The 17,281-nt window shown below is 47.0% G+C and overlaps 1 protein-coding gene across 1 annotated transcript; it reads right to left on the minus strand.

Moving 5' to 3' along the window:
- Positions 1–4,715: 4,715 nt before the first annotated feature.
- Positions 4,716–11,483, minus strand: LOC127388413 (2-epi-5-epi-valiolone synthase-like). Its single transcript, XM_051627883.1, has 5 exons — positions 11,314–11,483; positions 8,457–9,090; positions 6,696–6,929; positions 5,765–6,017; positions 4,716–4,816 (listed from the first exon to the last, which is right to left on the minus strand). Exons 1-5 carry the CDS (start codon positions 11,481–11,483, stop codon positions 4,716–4,718), a joined length of 1,392 nt encoding a protein of 463 aa, XP_051483843.1.
- Between the last annotated feature and the right edge of the window lie 5,798 nt (positions 11,484–17,281).

Consider the following 17,281-nt stretch of genomic DNA (forward strand, 5'->3'; position numbering starts at 1 on the left):
AATTAAAAATTACCAGCTGTCCTGCATCACAAAATTTAAAAACCAACCAACCAAAAAATGCTGGGCAAAGCTACCCAGCCCTGCTTGGAATGGAGTAGAAAAGTCCTGTGCCCTCTATGTTGAAGTTTTTTTAGTGTTTCCAGCAGGCTTTGTAGTGCTATTCCTTTAGAAGTTCAGCACAGTGTTGGAATGTGACATTGTAGTACTGCAATGGGAGATCTGTTTGTCTGCAGTCTAGGATATAATTTCTAATCTGAATTTTAACTGTGTTTTGGCTTTTCTTTTGGTGGTTGGTTGTGCCAGCACAGTGTTTTGGGAGTGAGTTTCTTGGTTTTGGTGGAAGCAGCTCCAGGTTTTGGCTGGGTTGCAGAACCCAGGAGGAGGAGGAGGAAGTAATGGGAGTAATGGCTGTAAGTTGCTGAATGTGTGTCAGCCCAGAGGTGGTAGCAGTTCTGCGTAGAAGCCTTTTGGTTCCTTTGGACAAGCCTGAAAAATTCTATGTCGGGTAAGAAAATGGATGTTAAAAATAAGGCTGCCAGTGCCTGGTGGAGTCTGGTTTGCTGGAAAGCCCCATGGCCAGGCTGTGGGACGCTGCAGGGCTTGGCTACACAGTGTGGTGGCACCTGCCACCGTGTCACCACACTGTGCTTTCCTTCTGGGGAGACACCTGAGAGCTCGGCAGCTCCCAATGCTGGTAAGAAGATGGTGATTGTGCTGCCTCGGCAAGTTCAGTTCCTTAAAATTGCAGAGGAATGGCTTGAAAAAGTGTCCCTGACTTATTAAAATTAATAAGGCTTAATGAGATGTTGGCTTGCGGGTTAAGTAGCTGTGCACTGACCATTGCCATGGTCTTAACCTGTCATCCAAAGTGTGCCTTATTTGAATCTGCTCCATTTTTAACTAAGTTTTTGAGAGCAGCTCTCTTCAGTGTGTGTTGAAGCTCATGTCTCCACTGAGGCTGGAAGCTGCACTTTTTATTTTTTACAACTTTCTTACCTAGACTGTAAAGGGGTAATTCCATTCCTGCACTTCCCAGAGCTGAGACACTGTTGTGCTCTATGGACAGAGTGGGAAATTATGGTTCCTGCAACACACCTCCATGTGAAATGCTGTCCAAGAGCTGGGTGAGGCAATGAGAAGGCTGCTAAGGTCAGTAGGGTGAGCCAGGGCATGCAAAGCATCTAAATGTTGATTGCCCTTTTATTGTCTTTCTAAAAATCACCATGGGGTTGATGTGCACATCTGCGTATTGTGGATATCTTCTCTCGAGTTACAAGTGATAGAACAAGGGGAAATGGCTTCAAGTTATGCCAGGGGAGGTTTAGATTGGGTATTAAGAAAAAAATTCTTCACCAGAAGGGTTGTGAGGTGCTGGAACAGCCTGGCCATGCAGTGTCACCATCCCTGGAGGGATTTAAAAGATAAGAAGTGGTGTTGAAGGACATGGTTTAGCGGTGGACTTGGCAGTGCTGAGTTAATGGTTGAACTTGATGATCGGAAAGGTCTTTTCCATGCAAAACAATTCTGTGATTCTATGCTGTCTTGAAGGAGCTGTGGGAGAAATCCCTAATGCCCGAGGTGCCTGCTGTGGGCAGGGGAGGTGCACTGGGTGTCTGGGGCAGCTGTTGAACACGGTTAGAGGCTTTGGGAGCTGGGCACAGTGGTCACCTCATGCAGCCATGGGTGGGGAGGCCACAACTGTGTGGGAGGGAGGGCAAGTGCCTGGCTCCAGCTTGAGACCTGGCATCCGAGTGTCATGCTGGTCCCACGTTGTAGGGCCAGGCTGTGCTGGGCTCTGGGGTGTGCTTCAGGGTTGGGTCAAGGGAACACACAGCTTGGGGGGCCTCTGCTCTTCCTCAGATACTTAGCCCTCTCTCTGGCCCTTCAGCAGAGCCTCTCCAGAGCTCCCTGCTCCCACTGGCTGCTCCTCCTTGCCTTCGAGGGCAGCAGGAGTTGGATATGAAATAAAAAATGCGGGAAACAGCACACTCTGGTGGGGCTGCATCGTTTCCCGCCGCCTGCGAGGCTTGACGGAGCGCAGGCCTCCCAGGGTGGCACCGACTCAGTGATCATCCCGGTGGAGAGTGCTCCTTCACCCTCACTGTAAAGAAGTTTTTCCTCATATTTAAATGGAGCTTCCCATATTCCAACTTGTACCCGTTCCCCTTCATTCTGACACTGGAAACTACTGAGAAGAGCCTGTCTCCATCTTCCTTGCACTCACCCTTTAGCTACTTACATGCATCGATAAGCTCTTCCCTCAGCCTTCTCATCTCCCGGCTAAAGAGTCCCAGCTCTAGGAAATAATTTCTCTGACCTCTAAAGTAATTTCTTTCAAACAAATCCATGAAGAACTTGTGCTGTGGAGAACACAGCTGGGTCCTCCACAGTCCCCTTTTGTCCTTGGAGTAATGTGTCATCGAAGGTAATAAGAAAATAAGAAGAGATTTTAGGTCTAATGATAATAGTTCTATTTGAAAAAGCAGGAATTTAATCCAAGCTGAATAAACAGAAAAATAATTAATTTCATGCTAGACATTTTAAAAAAAAACAAAAAACAAAAACCAAAAAAACCCGAACAAAACACTGCAAAAAATGAGGTGTATTTTAAAAAGCTGCTGTTCTATTAATATTTTCCACCTCTTTCTCTTGATCTTCCAGTGACAAGCCAGGCAGAGGCACTCTTTATCAGACTCTGAAGCAGTTGAGCTGCTGTCATATGCCTTTCTTGATACACACGTATTAGTCACACAGCCGTTTTGTGTTCTTTAGCATATTTTAGTATATAATTAAAAATGTGGCTGTCTGCTACTAAGCAACCAAGCATGCCAGGGATTGATTGTATTCTGTCACCCACGGCAGAAGGGAGGGTGAAAAATAATAATCATGTGTTCACTTTTCAGTCTTAATTGTGCTCCAGCTCCTCTGATATGTTGTTACACACGCGCCGGCTCTGGAAGACAGAGGCAAGGCCAACATGTGGGAGTGGTTGGCAGGTGACCCGTGGCCACGTTGCTGTCACCAAGAGCACATTGGTGTTAGGTACTGAGCTTTTAATGGGTACATGTAGTCTGGGGACTCTTCTGGGTTCGGGCCAGCTGAACGCTGCTAGGGTCCTGCTTGGCTTTCCAAGTGCCTGAGGAGCTAAATGCCTTTGGGCCCCTGAGAGTCAATCCCTGGATATTTAATGTAAGCAGTACAAGGTAATGTTTGTCTTGTAGCTCCTCCTTGTAGGTAGATGGGAGTAAAACCACTGCACTGATGGACACTGACCGAAGGGCAACTGATAGTCCTGCTCTTCATTGGTTTCTAGATTATCTGATGTGAAAAAAGGCCCAACCAGCTCCTGGAGAGGAGGTAAACCACTTGCAGGTGCACCTGGGTGAACACTGTAAGCTTTGGGAACACCAGAGCTACAGCTCTCTGGTCCCAGATCATCTCCTAGGGGTGGCCAGTACCAGATGGGACAGAGACAACACACATTTCCTCTCCTGGAGGCTCTCAGCACGTTGTCCCTTGCTGTCCTTGGGGCTCACTCAGGCTCCTGAAAAGTTCAGGTCCTCATCTAGTCTGGTGGTGAATCCCTTTCTGTTCTAGTGAGAGGCTGACAGTGCAGGTGGCTTCCCTGAGAGCAGGAGCAATGCTTGTCCCACTTGGTGGCTGCTGTCAGGAACCAGGTGAATGAACCAGTGTTTGATGGTCTGGAAACAGGAGAAAATTCCGTTGATATCCTCAGCCACAGGCTTATTTAACTCAGGGTGTGAAGAGGTTATTTCTGTGGGAAGATGTGGCCCTGAGGATGTGCTCTTGTGCTGTTTGCTGCAAGGGCCCTATGAAAAGTCTTCTTAGTAAGGTGTTAGCATCTGTATGGAACCATGTCCTGAAGCTGGAGAAATGCACGGCTCTGAAGAAGGGCTCAGGAAGGTTTTTTGTGTACTTTTAGGCATACCTTCTCCAGGCTCAAGAGGAAAAGGGATTGATTATTTCAGCTTTATTCCTCACTCTTCCAGTGCCCTTCCATCTCTCCAGCATATGCAGGTGCACACAGGCATGCAGTACCTGCAGCAAGGGAATGGCTACTTTAAAAGTTTTCCAGATTTAATAGCTTTTATTAATTCAGCAAAACAGAAGCCAGTACATCAGCACAAACTGGTTCTTTTTTTTTTTTCCTTTTTTTTTTTCCTAGTTTGAATGAGCTGAGAAAACAGGAAGAACTCAGAATGCCAAAACCAATGAAGGAGAAGAGAGAACCCATTTCAAATATTTGATACAGCATGGAGATTTTGTCTGGTGCTTTATGTGGTCTGTGAGCCAGATGCACCTAGTGACTTCAGGGGTCCAACACCAAGCAGTGGTGGGACAGAGCTGTGCAAGGCCATGGCAGCCCCAGGGTGGATAAACTAAACGCATGAGTAGAAGCCACTCACTTCCCCTGAAGGACACAGTTTACTATGAACTACGCCATGGGCACTTGGTGGTTTTACTTCTGAGCCATCTCTTGAGCGCTAATGAATTCCCTTTCAAGCAGAGCAATGGGAAGAGCTAAACCAAGTCAGATGCCAGCCTGTATCCTTCTTGTTCCACGCAGCTCTGGGTGTAGGTGGTTTCACAGGTGCTGCAGTACTTATCTTGCTTAATATTCAGTCATGCCCACAAAGTTACAATGTTGAAAAGCTGCATCATGGGGCAGGACGATGGGGCCAGGCTGGCAGCTCTCAGAGGGTGGCTGGTTCCTCTTCCAGTGCCGTCTTGCAGTCCCTGACCCACAGCTTGTATGCTCTTGCCAGGGTCTCTTCAGTAGTGTCATTGAATATCTCTGTAAAAATAAGACTTGTAGTTAATCGAACACCCAGAGGAGCTTTTCCTGCTTGCATACTCTAACTCACTAGAGGGGAGAGTAGCTCCTCCAGTGTATGAGAGGCAGTTTTCTTGTGAGTGTGTGGAGACTGAATTTCATGGAAATTGTCTGGATGGATAGTAATGCAGGAGACCACAACCTGGTCCCATGCATTGCATCTGTGTTAGGGTTTGGCTGGTTTGTTGTTGTTTCTTCCTTTTGTTTTGGTTTTTGGTTTGGGGGTTTTTTTTGTTTGTTTGGGTTTTTTTTATGAGTGTGTTTCACCCCAGATACTGAACAGATACTGTTTAGTTTTCAGGTATTGTCTCTAGGCACGGTAATGCATTAAATTCATTTTGCCAAGCATTATTTAACAAATATTTTCAAGTATAACAAAGGAGTAGTTTGTTTCCTTTTGACATTGTTGGTTTGTCTGCCAGAGCATTGTGTTTAGACTGTTGGTTTGCAAACACATTTGCAAAGTGAATTGGTCAGTCATAAGGCAATTAAATGGGCCTCAGTCTAATCAGAAAGATCCCATGTCTCAACAGGTTTTACAGAATCACAGAATGGCAGAGCTTGGGAGAGACCTCTGGAGATCATCTAATCTAACCCACCTGCTAGAGCAGGATCCCCCAGAGCACACAGGAATGTGCCCAGATGGGTTTTGAGTGTCTCCAGGGATGGAGACTCCACAACCTCCCTGGGCCGCTTGTTCCAGTGCTGTTACCCTCAGAGCAGAGAAGTATTTTCTTATATTTAGGTCAAACCTCCTGTGTACCAGCTTGTGACCATGATTATTGAGATGTTAAGAAAAGCACGAGTAAAACCAGAAACTGCAGAACGTCAGGGCAAAATTTGCAGCATGTCACCATGCTGAGGTGCCTGCTGCTCACGGGTGTCCCTGGTGTCCCTCTCCCACCATACCTGCCACGCCGAGGCCGGTGGGCAGGGGCATGCGGGGCTGCCCCCCGCTGTGCTTCAGACGCTCCATCAGGGCTCTCTTGATGAGGGGCCAGCTGCAGCCACTGTGCCAGACCGGCAGCTCCAGGCCCCGCATGCACTGGATGATCTGCTCCTTCTCCTCGGCCGTGACCAGCCCCCTTGTGTAGGCCACATATGTCATGAAGGCCATGTCGATGTTCACTGCTTCTCCATGCATCAGCGACGGCAAAACCCTCTGAAACGGAGCAAGGCAGGTGGGGGGAAAAAAGGCTTGGGTTGGCAAATAGTAAATAAGTTGGGTTTTTTACTTGTGAAAATTGATATTTGAGACTTGCTGGATGTTAGCGCCTTGTGGTTCATGGGTTGTCTGGGTGATCTCTTTCACGGGTGATTAATTGCATGAAAAATCTCCCCTAGGCATCCAGGTTCTAATTCTCCTCCCATTCAAATCACTGATAAAGAGGACCACGGGATGGAGAGAAGAGCTCTGAATTAAGGTCTAGTCCTCCCCATAATTCCTCAGTGGCCATTTCTCCCCAGTAATCCAGGCTATGGTCTCCATGCCTTTGCACTGTTGTAGCTCATGTTGGTGATTTCTAATGGCTTCATTGAAATCTGTTAATCTCTGTGCTTTGGTAAGGGACTGGTAAGAACCAATAACTGGCCTGTGATCTGAATAGGAGACATGAGGGAGGATGTGGGGTGGGTGGTGGGGGGTTGGAAATGGGGCAGGAAAAGGGTTCTTTTTACCCAACAGAACCAGGCTGGGTGTGTTGGGTGGTCTCAGGTAACGTGCAAATCTGGAGTTCCACTCAGCTCCCTTTGCACAAATTTTTCATGCTGCTGATTGAAAGCTTTTTTTTTTTTTTTTAAAAAAAAAAGCAGATGTTGAAATATTAGAGCTGTCACTCACCATTTCCAGCTCTGGGCTTATAAGGTGACCAAAATCAACCAGCCTGTCCAAGTCATCCTCCCAGAGATTGGGAGCCAGCTCTTCCAGCATGGTTTCAATGGCAATCCTGGTAGTCTGCAGTGCAGCATCCCCGTGGTCAGCAGAGCCACTGTAGGACTGGAACTTGGTGTCCAGTAGGTATTTCCCATGGTTCTTGAGCAGGTCAAACAGCCCTTTGTGTTTCATGAGTGCCATCTAGGGTAGAACAGAAGAGGTAATTAAAGATAGTTACGTGATTCTAGTATGTGCCTTTGAAAACTTGAGTGTTTCAATAGACTGGCCTGTAATTTCACATTATACACTAGCAAAGAAATATCTACACACTTGGTATGTGGGAAGGTTCTACATCTGTAACATGCAAAAATATTTCTGTAGACACAGTTCCTGGCTAGCATGTATGTGGTAGGAGGGAGGATACACCAGTCTGGTGAACATTCAGGTCTCTAGGAAATGTGACCTGGTGGTTTTCCATGTGTTGCCAGCTATGATAAGTGAAGATGTAGGCAAAAGCAGGGTGGAAATGTCCAGTGGGGTTCTGGTAAAATGCCAGAGATGATGGGAGCACTGTTGGGCAAGTTCCCGTGCTACTGGACAGTGCTGACTGTACTGTGAGCTTGCTACTTGCTCAGCAGTTTGTGATGAGCTTTGGCTGTTTGTGTGCCTGGCAGGAAACTCCAAATGGTCTCAGCTGCATGGTGGCCACCCTCAGGACAGGGACTGGATGGTGGGCACCCACAGGAGAACTTTAATCCCTGAAATTGCTCTTTGGGCAAGGGTGGGTGGGAAAGCACTGCAATATGAGCAATGTTGAATGCCAGAAACCTTCACACATCCAGGGAAGTTCCCACTATGCAAGCACTGAAAAATGCTACTGATTAGCTCATTGCTAATATACTTCGATAGTCTGAACTCTGCTTTATCAAAAGTTTTCAAAGCTCTCCAGGCACAAAACCTTTTACTGTGCACTTCCCAGGTAATTTTAGAAGCAGAATTTTCCTCACAGGCGATTGATTGACCACACTCAACATACCCCGTGAGGTAGGTGCAAATGATCTTGCAGATTATTAATCTCCAGGATAATGAACCACAAATTCACTGCCAGCAGTTCATTTGAGAGACCTATGGATCAACATAAATGGGAAGATGCTGAGTATGTCTGGCCTTGAGTTTTGGAGTTTACTCCTCAAGTCTAACTCTAAGCACTGTGTTTAAGAGGTATTCTAACAAGTTTAGCAGCTCTAAAATGTATGTAGGGTCAATGAGAGTTAGAAGTCTCCATTCAGCTTCAATGGTTCACCATAGTCTCTACAGGGCATTTTATACAATGCCATGGATGGTGGTGGACATCCTACCAGCATTGCAGCCTTTCCATACTTAATAGGGACTTACAAGAAAGATGGAACAGACTTTTTGGCAAGACCTATTGCAATAGGACAAGGGATAATGGATTTAAATTAAAGAGGGTAGATTTAGACTAGCTGTAAGGAAGACATTTTTTATGCTGAGGATGGTGAGACACTGGCACAGGTTGCCCAGAGAGGTGATAGAAGCCCCATCCCTTGAAACGTTCAAGATCAGGTTGGATGGGTCTCTGAGCACCCTAATCTAGTTTAAAGTGTCTCTGCTCACTGCTGGGGGGTTGGACTAGATAGCCTTTAAAGGTCCCTTCCAACCCAAGCCATTCTATGATTCTATGAATACTGCAGTTGCAAAAGTCCATACCTTTAAAATTTCACCGAGGCCATTGGAGATGTGTCGCCTAGGAATGCTCTGAATGAAGGATCTATCCAGGAAGCTGGCTACTGGGGGGGTGTAGCCCCCGAGCTTGTTCTTACACTGCAGGAAATTCACCCCATTCTTCGCCCCCACGCTGGCATCCACGTAGGAGAGGAGGGTTGTTGGGACCCGAATGTAGGGGGTGCGTCTCCTGTAGAGCGACGCGGCCAGTCCTACGATGTCCAGGCAGACGCCTCCTCCGATGGCGATGATGGGCTCAGTTCTCCTGTCAATGCTGAAGCTCTGGACTTCTTGCAAGATGTTCAAGACAAGGTCCATGGATTTCGTTTCTTCAGTGGTGGGCAGGGCGAGGATTTTGTGCTGCACGTTATTCTCTTCAAAGTATTGTCTGACTTTGGAGCCATAAAGTTCGTCAACAACTTCATCTATGACAATGAAGCGCCTCAGCTTCCTTTTGCTGCTCATGGCTAGCTCTAGCTGCTGGGGGTCAGTGATGTGACCCCAGAGCAGAGTAGTGTTAGAAGGATCCAGAATATTGTATGTTTCGACCACTTTGTAGCAAAAATAGATGGGAGCTTCAATTGTCCAGGAAATTCCATCTTCAGAGACACATTCTCCTCTGGCAAGGAACAGAAAACAATTATGAGATTCCTCTTGTACTCTGCATGTCTGAACTAGCTGGGGATGGGGAATGTGGAGTCTCCTGCCTATGCACTGCCAAGGCACAGGGCTGACAGGATGTGACATGTCTCCTGGACATCAGGGCCCAACTGCTTTGGCAGCAGAGAAACCCTCTTGTCTTAAAGAACGGTCAAATGTCTGAACTTCTACAAGATAATGGTAAAACAGAGAGCAGAAAGGGCTGGAAAAACAAATAATTTTCCTTGCAATTCATTCATGTGTCAATAAACCAGCAGAAAACCCCAGTCCAATCACCCCAGCTCCCCAGAAGGGAGTGGGGAAGAGACTGCCAAAGTTTCCCAAAGTATTTATGAAGCAAACATCCTCTGCCCAGTATATCTGGGTGAAAGGAGTTGATCTGTTCCTGTCTGTCTGCACACAGCCACACACATATACACACCTCCATACAAAATAGTCTCTCTACAATTCTCATCAGAGTGGATCTCTCTGTCTTGAAACAGAGATGATAGAAACAGGAAGTGCTCCCAGGTAGTTAAAATAAAAATATAATTATTTGAGAGGTGGCAAAAGTTTCCACAGTGGAGTTTGAAAGGGTAAATAGAAGCCCACAAATCTGGCATGTACTATCTATCTAAAACAGTGAAGAACACAGCCCTGCAACCCAGTTATTGCTTCTTCTGTTGCCAAGGGGCAGCCAAGTGGCTTCTTTAGTTTACTGGAAATCAGGAAAGGATTTTGTTTTTGTTTTAAAAGAACAAAACTGCATATATTTTTTTTTTTATGAGATCACTTTGTGAGGGTTGTTTAAAAACCTTTGCTTTGTTTTTTTTTTTTTTGAAGGAGCGGATGGCTGATTGGATAATCAGATTTCTGTACATGCCCAATTTCTTTCCACATGCCTGAACTTTCTCTTTTAGGCCTAAATAGATGTTTCTCTATCTTCTTTACCAAATTGCTGTTAAATCTGGCCCTAAGCTTTTTAAGTGGTACAAAAAAACAATGAGGATTTTTACCTCCAAGAAGATTTCCTCTGGGCTTTTAAAATGCAAAAAATCACAAAACATGATGGTGTGTATTTTAATGTACCAAAATATACACCTTACAGCTGTACTTTATGTGCATATACCTCTGGCATGTGAGCCTCCTAAGAGACAGGATGGTTTGGAATGTTGGAATCAGCTGTGGGTGCCAGGTGGCACAGCTAGCACCCATCACCACCCCTCTGCTGTATGAAGAGAGCAGTGAATTGGAGTCTGAACATACCCTTGTTAAAGCATGTGTCAGCTGAGGATTTTTCAGGGTCTGCTCTAGGTTCATCCTACCACTGACAGAGGTCCTGCAGACTGCCTCTGGGTCTGCCCAAGTCCTTTCTACCTGCTTCAGCTCTGCCTCAGCAATGCTCCTGCGTGGCAGCTGCCCAGGGCTGGCACTGGATCCCCTTGACCTGGTCTTGGAAAGGCTTAACTTGTGACATTAAAGCCTGAGTATAACAAATGCTAGAAAACTCCTGATGTGCAGGAGATAACTGTGTTAAGGAGGAGCTGCATCACAAACAGGGCTCCATGCACTTGGGAAAAGGAGTATCCTGTAATTAAAGGATAATTAACTGGAGAGATGTAATATCAGCAAAGAGCTGTATGTATCCCTGGGAGAAAATTGTGTCCCTTGTCTGAAGCAGCATTGGGTGACTTCTACAGTTTCAGGGATGTGTTAATGGTTTTGCCCTGTGTCAGTGACCTAGTGTGATTGTTTTTCCAAGCCAGTCATTTCTTCTACCTGCCACTCTCTCTATAGATGCATTCTTCTCCCATGCCTGTGCATGAGCTTTTGTACACAGACATCTCCTGTATATACAGGGGGAAAAACAGACCAACCCCAAGTGCAACATTCAGCAATCCCTGCAGGAACGTTTCAGGACTTTAAAGAAACTTCCCATCTACAGAAATTCAGGCTGTTGATAAAATTCCCTATGTAACTTAGCCAGGTCATGCCAAGGAGAATAGCAAATACCTGTGCTGCAATATTGCACCTTTTGAAGCCCACTCATGTAGGGATGTACACTTAATGGTGGGTTTAAGCTTCAAGGGCATGCAAGAGGGTTTTTCCAGCTGAGATGCATCCCACCAGGAAGACTGCACAGTCTGCTAGCCAGAGCCCTCCGGTGCAGTCACCAGTGGACACAATGTGCTCCTATACTTACATTTTTGCTTCGGAGAGAGTTACCTTGTCCTCACAGTTGGAAAGGGCTTCTCCTTTCTTGATCCTGCACCACGTGTTCCTGACTCTCACCAGCTGGAAGTCTGTCTGCCGGGGCTCCTGGGGCACAGGGGCCGGGGCCACTGGAGCAAAGGTCTCTTCTGACACTGGCATGATTCTGGAAGGTAAAATCTACCTGGTAAGAGATCTCCTGTAACTGGGTGTCTTTGAGGTGCTTTTTAAAGGCTTCAGGTGACCAGGTGTTGGAAGGGGAGGACTTGTCTCCACGGTGCAGCTCAGTTACAAAACCAAGATTATCTAATCTGGGATGCACGTTAGGGGTGGTAGGAGCATTCAAAGACATGTGCTGGTACCAGGATGGGGTTGTATAATCAGCTGGTTTTATAATGCTTGAGAGGTATGCTGGGAGCACATACGTTATCTTCCAACATGATGCCCTACAGCAAATTAAAGGTTATGAAAGGCAAGTTGTATGATTCTCCATTATCTTCAGGAGCCTCCTTTGCTGAGCGAAGCCTCTGGTCTGTCTGCAGCTCTAACCTGCTCTTATGGGGTGAGACAGGAGAAAGAGCATGGGGACAGGATCAATTCCAGCTGGTTAAATGTCTTTTGAGCTCACATTCCTGTTTTCTTTTGTGTTGAGGAACAGTGTGACTTTTGTTGTTGCTGGTTTTAGCTTTTATGGTGTGTTAAAAGAAATAATCAGAGGGAGTCTTTCCCTCTAAGGGCTGTTTTTGGGGGGATTACCTGGGTTGTGATTTGTTTGCCAGGCTGCTGGTGAGACTCTGAGATGCTGGGGTTTCCCTGTGGTGGAGTCATTTCAGGATCAGCCATGTGGTCCAGGTGATGACCCTGCCCTTAGTCCCCTGCTCTCCTGCAATTGCCACCTATTTGTTGTATTAAGACTATGCCGGATTCCCCCTAAGTACCCAAGAAGACCCTATCTCCCTAAGCCAAAAGCACGTTGCTTCTGTGGGTTGGCTCAGCCAGAGGGTAGAAGTCTCCTTCTCTAGGAAGTGCTGGCATGGTGGGGGGTGGCAGGGGGCCCATTCCTGCTTCCCACGTGATGGAGGGATCCCCAGTTCACCTTTCTGTCTGGTGTTCCAGCTGGAGCTGTCAGAACCAAACTCCTTTAGCATCCAGCTCTGTGCACTGATTTTGCCAGCAGTGCCTGAAGGTATGAATTCATCTTTGCCTTCTCCTTGGCCCTGTTTCTAAAAGCTGTCCTTGTTCACAAACAAAGATCAGGAAAACCGAAAACAGGCGTGAAAGCAGCGGCTGGAAGAAATGCTTCTTCAAGAGCCCATTGAACAACAGTGAGCTCTCATTGCATTGAAGGCTTATGGATCACAGGATCACAGAATGGTTTGGGTTGGAAGGGACCTTAAAGATCATCCAGTTCCAACAAGCCCTAGATGTATCTCAAAGTTATATTTCCAAAAACGCTACAAGAATACGCTCTAAAGCCATGTAGCCCTGCTCCAGGAAGGGTGTTAACTCCTATCAGCTAGCTCTCACTGCTGGCTTCATCTCCAGATGGTGAAGAGCTTTGCAGAGAGGACAGACTGTTATTCCCATTTTACAGAAGAGGAAAACAGAGTGACCAGAAAAGAAGCAACTTGCCCGAAGTCACCTCCAAAGCTCGTGGTGGGTGGGTTAGATGACATACTAAAGCTCTTAGCCCATTTACCAAATATTTGTGTGAAATTTTAATTCCCAATCCAAACACAATTTGGATTGCTTTCCACAGGGACTGCAGGTCTAATGCAGTTTGTTGTTTACTAAATCATAAGATGGAATAATCTTAGCTATGTCCTTTTTGTCTTATTTGTTTTGATTAATAGCAATCCACTGATCATTGGGACTTACTGTGTTTACTTTTTGTTTAGGCTTTTGTCCTGTTCATTCATTTGTTTTCCATTTATACTTTCCTGTTCTATTCTGGGGGCACTGAAATATCTTCTGTTTCATTTTAGGAGCTGACAAATGGACTTTCCAGTGTCCATCCACTGGCCGTAGCCAATGACTGCCATGTCCTTTTACTGTCTGTCCTGCAGAGGGGCTGCCAAGAGCCCTGCAGGTAAGACCTGCTCCCCCCAGCCTCTGCTCCTCCTGTGCCCAGCCCTGGGCTCTCTTCTCACTCTTTGCGGGTACATTGAGTCAGTCCTTGACTGGAGAAGCCCAGGCTGAATGCCCCAGAGGTGAAAGATTCCCTTCTGGTTATGGGTTTGTCCACATCTCCTCATTACCGTCAGTTTGTGTTTCATCTGCATGAGGAGCAGACGGCCAGCCGACCTCAGGTCCATCACATGCTCTTTAATTAGTTTTTTTTAATTCCTCACCAGCCTTTTCTTCTCCAACTCTGCTCCAGGCCAGCTTAAGCTTTTGGATACCCTGGATGATCCCAGTGGTTTTTCCTGACACCTCCTCCAGCCAGTGCTTTCCTGGGATCTTTTCTGGTGGTGCAGGAGCACTGTGTGACACAACCTTCTTCAGCCAATGCAGAAACCTGGCCTCTGAGCTGGACCCCAGAGCAGTGGGTGCTCTGAGGTCTAGCTGCATGAGGCAGTGAGTGACCTTGCAGCTATGGATCACTTGCAGATAATCTGGCGTTTAAAGTCCTGGGGCTCTTTTGGCCTCATACCTGATGGTTTAGTGGGGACATGTCTGTGCTATGTAACCAGAAGGTTATGAAATTGCTGATTCTCTCATTGAAAGTTATCCTTTTTTTTTTTTTTTTTTTTTTCCTCTTTTCATGCCAGATGCTGTTGGTTCTCACCCACTTCCTGTACTCTGGGTGGGGTCAGGAGTGGGTGCCCAGGGCCATCCTCCCTGCGCAGCCTCTCCCTAGGGCTGGGGCTCAGCCCAAGTGATTACTGATGGAGAAACCCATCCTCTTAACAGACACCTGAGCACCAACGTGCTGCTCTGCAGAGGCAGCAAACCCACAGCAGCATCCTCTGAGGCTGGGGGACAAGAAGCAACATGCATAATCCTGCAGGTAAACTCCCTGTGTGGGGTGGGGAGCTCCAGGAGAGGTGGTGTGACAGGAGGGGATGCTGTGTGACCTCCCAGTACTAAGTCACTTGCTGCCCAGCAGAGATGGGATCTACAGACTGTGGCTTGGCAGAAAAGAGCAGAGGGTTTATTGGGGAGAGGAATTTGAGGCTGAGCAGGGGAGGTGGGTCTGAAAGAACCTGCAGTCAGAGGGGTGGATGCTCCCAGCAGTAAGGGATGGGCAGGAAGGTGGACACTGGTGTCAAGAGAGTTTAGCTGTGACTAATTTCTGGTGGCTTGGGGTGCTTGTTTTTATAAATATTTTTCCTGCAGCTTTACCATTGCCTCGGTGCTTTCTGTGGTATCCACACGTGCCTGGGTAGCAACCACAGCCAGGTGCTTGCTGCCTTTTTTGCCTGTTTTCTGAAATCACCAGCTGAGCGTGGGAACGCCGGCTGCTCTGAATGGAGAGATTTTGTTCTCTCACAGCCCGATCTAAAGCCCATTGAAGCTGTCAAAGGACTCCTCTTGACTGCCCTGGGCTTTGGATCTGACTGTCAGTGGGTACTGCTCGTTCCTGCTGCATGCAGCATCATTTGTTACGTATGGAAATAAAAGTATGCTTTGCATATGATCTGCCAGGGACTCCCGAGCCTCCCCGATGCAAGCACACGAGTGCAGGGAGTATCCAGCCCTCCTTTTCCAGCAGCAGAGCCTGTAGAAAACATGTCAGCTAGCATGTTTTCCTTACCTTCCCCTGAAGTTCAGTCAGAGTTTAGCACCCTGGTTCCTGCACAAGCTGCTGCTTCCTCCACCTCAGCTGCTTCCTCCAGCTCTTCCTCCTCATAGTCCCACTCCACTCCTAATCCATTATCTCTCCCCATGCCATCACTGCTGCCATCACGGGCTCTGGCGCTATTGATGCTGAGGTTAAACATCAGCTAAACTCTGCTCAGGACCCCCTGCAATATTTAATGGGCAGGCAGTTGGGTTTGGCCCATGCTGTCAGCCCACTCTTGGCCCCACATGGGCTATGACATGACACTGTAGTTCATGGTCCTGCCCAGGCTCGTGGGTGGTGGGTTTGGAACCACTGAGCAGCCTCAGAAGTGCCACAACTGCAATCCTCCTTCCCTCTGCTACAGGTCCATCCTTTCAGTGGGCGTACATCACAGCTGGGTTTAATGTAGTTGGGTCAAGCAGTAGAACAGGGTCTCCTGATGTCCTGGTTGAAGTTTTGTGTGCAGGCTTCTGGTGGGCTAAGGAAACAGTTCAACTTAATCAGTCAGAAAAGCAGAAGGCCACAAAAATGTCAGAGGGCTGGAGCACCTCTCCTATTAAGTCTGTCTGAGAGAGTTGGGGTTGTTCAGCCTGGTGAAAAGAAGGCTCCAGGGAGACCTTATAGTGACCTTCCAGGACTTAAAGTTGGCATATAAGAAAGATGGAGACAAACTTTTTATTAGGGCCTGTAGTGATAGGGCAAGGGGTAATAAATTTAAACGAAAGAGAATAAATGTAGACTAGATATAGGGGAGAAGTTTTTACAATGTGTATGGTGAGACACTGGCACAGGTTGCCTGGAGAGGTGGTAGAAGCTCCATCCCTGGAAATACTCAAGGTCAGGTTAGACAGGGCTCTGAACAACCTGATCTAATTGAAGGTGTCCCTGCTTACTGCAGGGAGGTTGGACTAGTTGACCTTTAAAGGCTTCTTCTAACCTGAACCACCCTGTGATTATACAAAATTATAGCTCAAGCATTGCCTTTCTGCATCCATGAAGAGGTTTGCCTGGTGAGATGTGGTGGCTGAGGTGTATTTACATGTTAGGATGAAGTGGTGAGTGTTGTGATAAGCTGTTGTCAGTGCCTGAGGTGCTGTGGTGAATATGATGAATATGATGGCTGGAACTGTTTGGGATGATTTTATCAGGCTGGATTTCCAAGTGTTTAGCACCAAGTGGCTCCTGCCCAAGCACTTGGCACCCAAGCATTGAGCTGGCAGCATGGAGTTTGCGTGCATCAGGTTCAAGCTCTGCTCTATTTGGGAAGGGGAGCTCTTCTGGAAGTCATTGCTGGAGCTGCAAAATAGATTTTAGAGGCTGGAAGGTGAAATGAGGATAGCCCAAAAGTGAGATCCAAGGCTCTAGTCCCATATCTTTGGGTGTGGTATTTTCACTTTGCTTTTGCCAAAGGCAGACTGCCTTTTTGTGTGCTTGTCTCCATGCCTTCTCCTGAGCAGCCCCCTGCAAACAGTACAGTGTCCTCCACTTTCCTGGCTGAGCTCCCCCCACCCAAAACATGCCATCTAAGTCCAAGCTACAGAGTTTAATTTCACTTCTGGAGCAGCACATCCCTCTGTGGTGCTGCCCAGCCTGCCTGCTCAGGGGACACTAATGTCTCCCACATATAACTTTGCCTCCACCTACAATCCTGATTCCTGACTGGTGTGAACTAAAAGTGCCTGATTCCTGAAGAAGCTGGAGCTGCAGTCTGTTGCTCAGCCTAGTTGGAAAACAGGCTGACTCTGCTCTCAGCATCTACTGAGGAAGATGCTGGGAACCATCCTGCTGGCAACTGTGGTCCGTTTTAAGAACTGCCACCTTCTCTTTTTTAGGAAGATACTGGAGGCTTAAAGCAGCCCTTTCCTGCTTGAACTCCTCTGCTTTGCACCTGGAAGCATTTTCCTCCTCTGAACGAGCTCTTTTTAATTTTCTACACACACACACACACACACACCCCATGCATGAAAAATCTGATGCACCATTAGATGGGAAGGGGGTAAGAGTTGCCTCTGCATAGAGTGAGCTATGAGGAGGGAACCAGGCAATCTAGTTTGGTGCTTACTATAGTACAGCAGCTTTACTAGGGTTGAGTATAAAACTATGCACTTTTCCTGGAGCAGCATTAAAGAAAAAAGTAGTTACATAAATTTTCTCTCACCTCAGTGCTCGGAGC

This window comes from Apus apus, chromosome 9 (assembly GCF_020740795.1).
Source record: "Apus apus isolate bApuApu2 chromosome 9, bApuApu2.pri.cur, whole genome shotgun sequence".
Taxonomy (NCBI): domain Eukaryota; kingdom Metazoa; phylum Chordata; class Aves; order Apodiformes; family Apodidae; genus Apus; species Apus apus.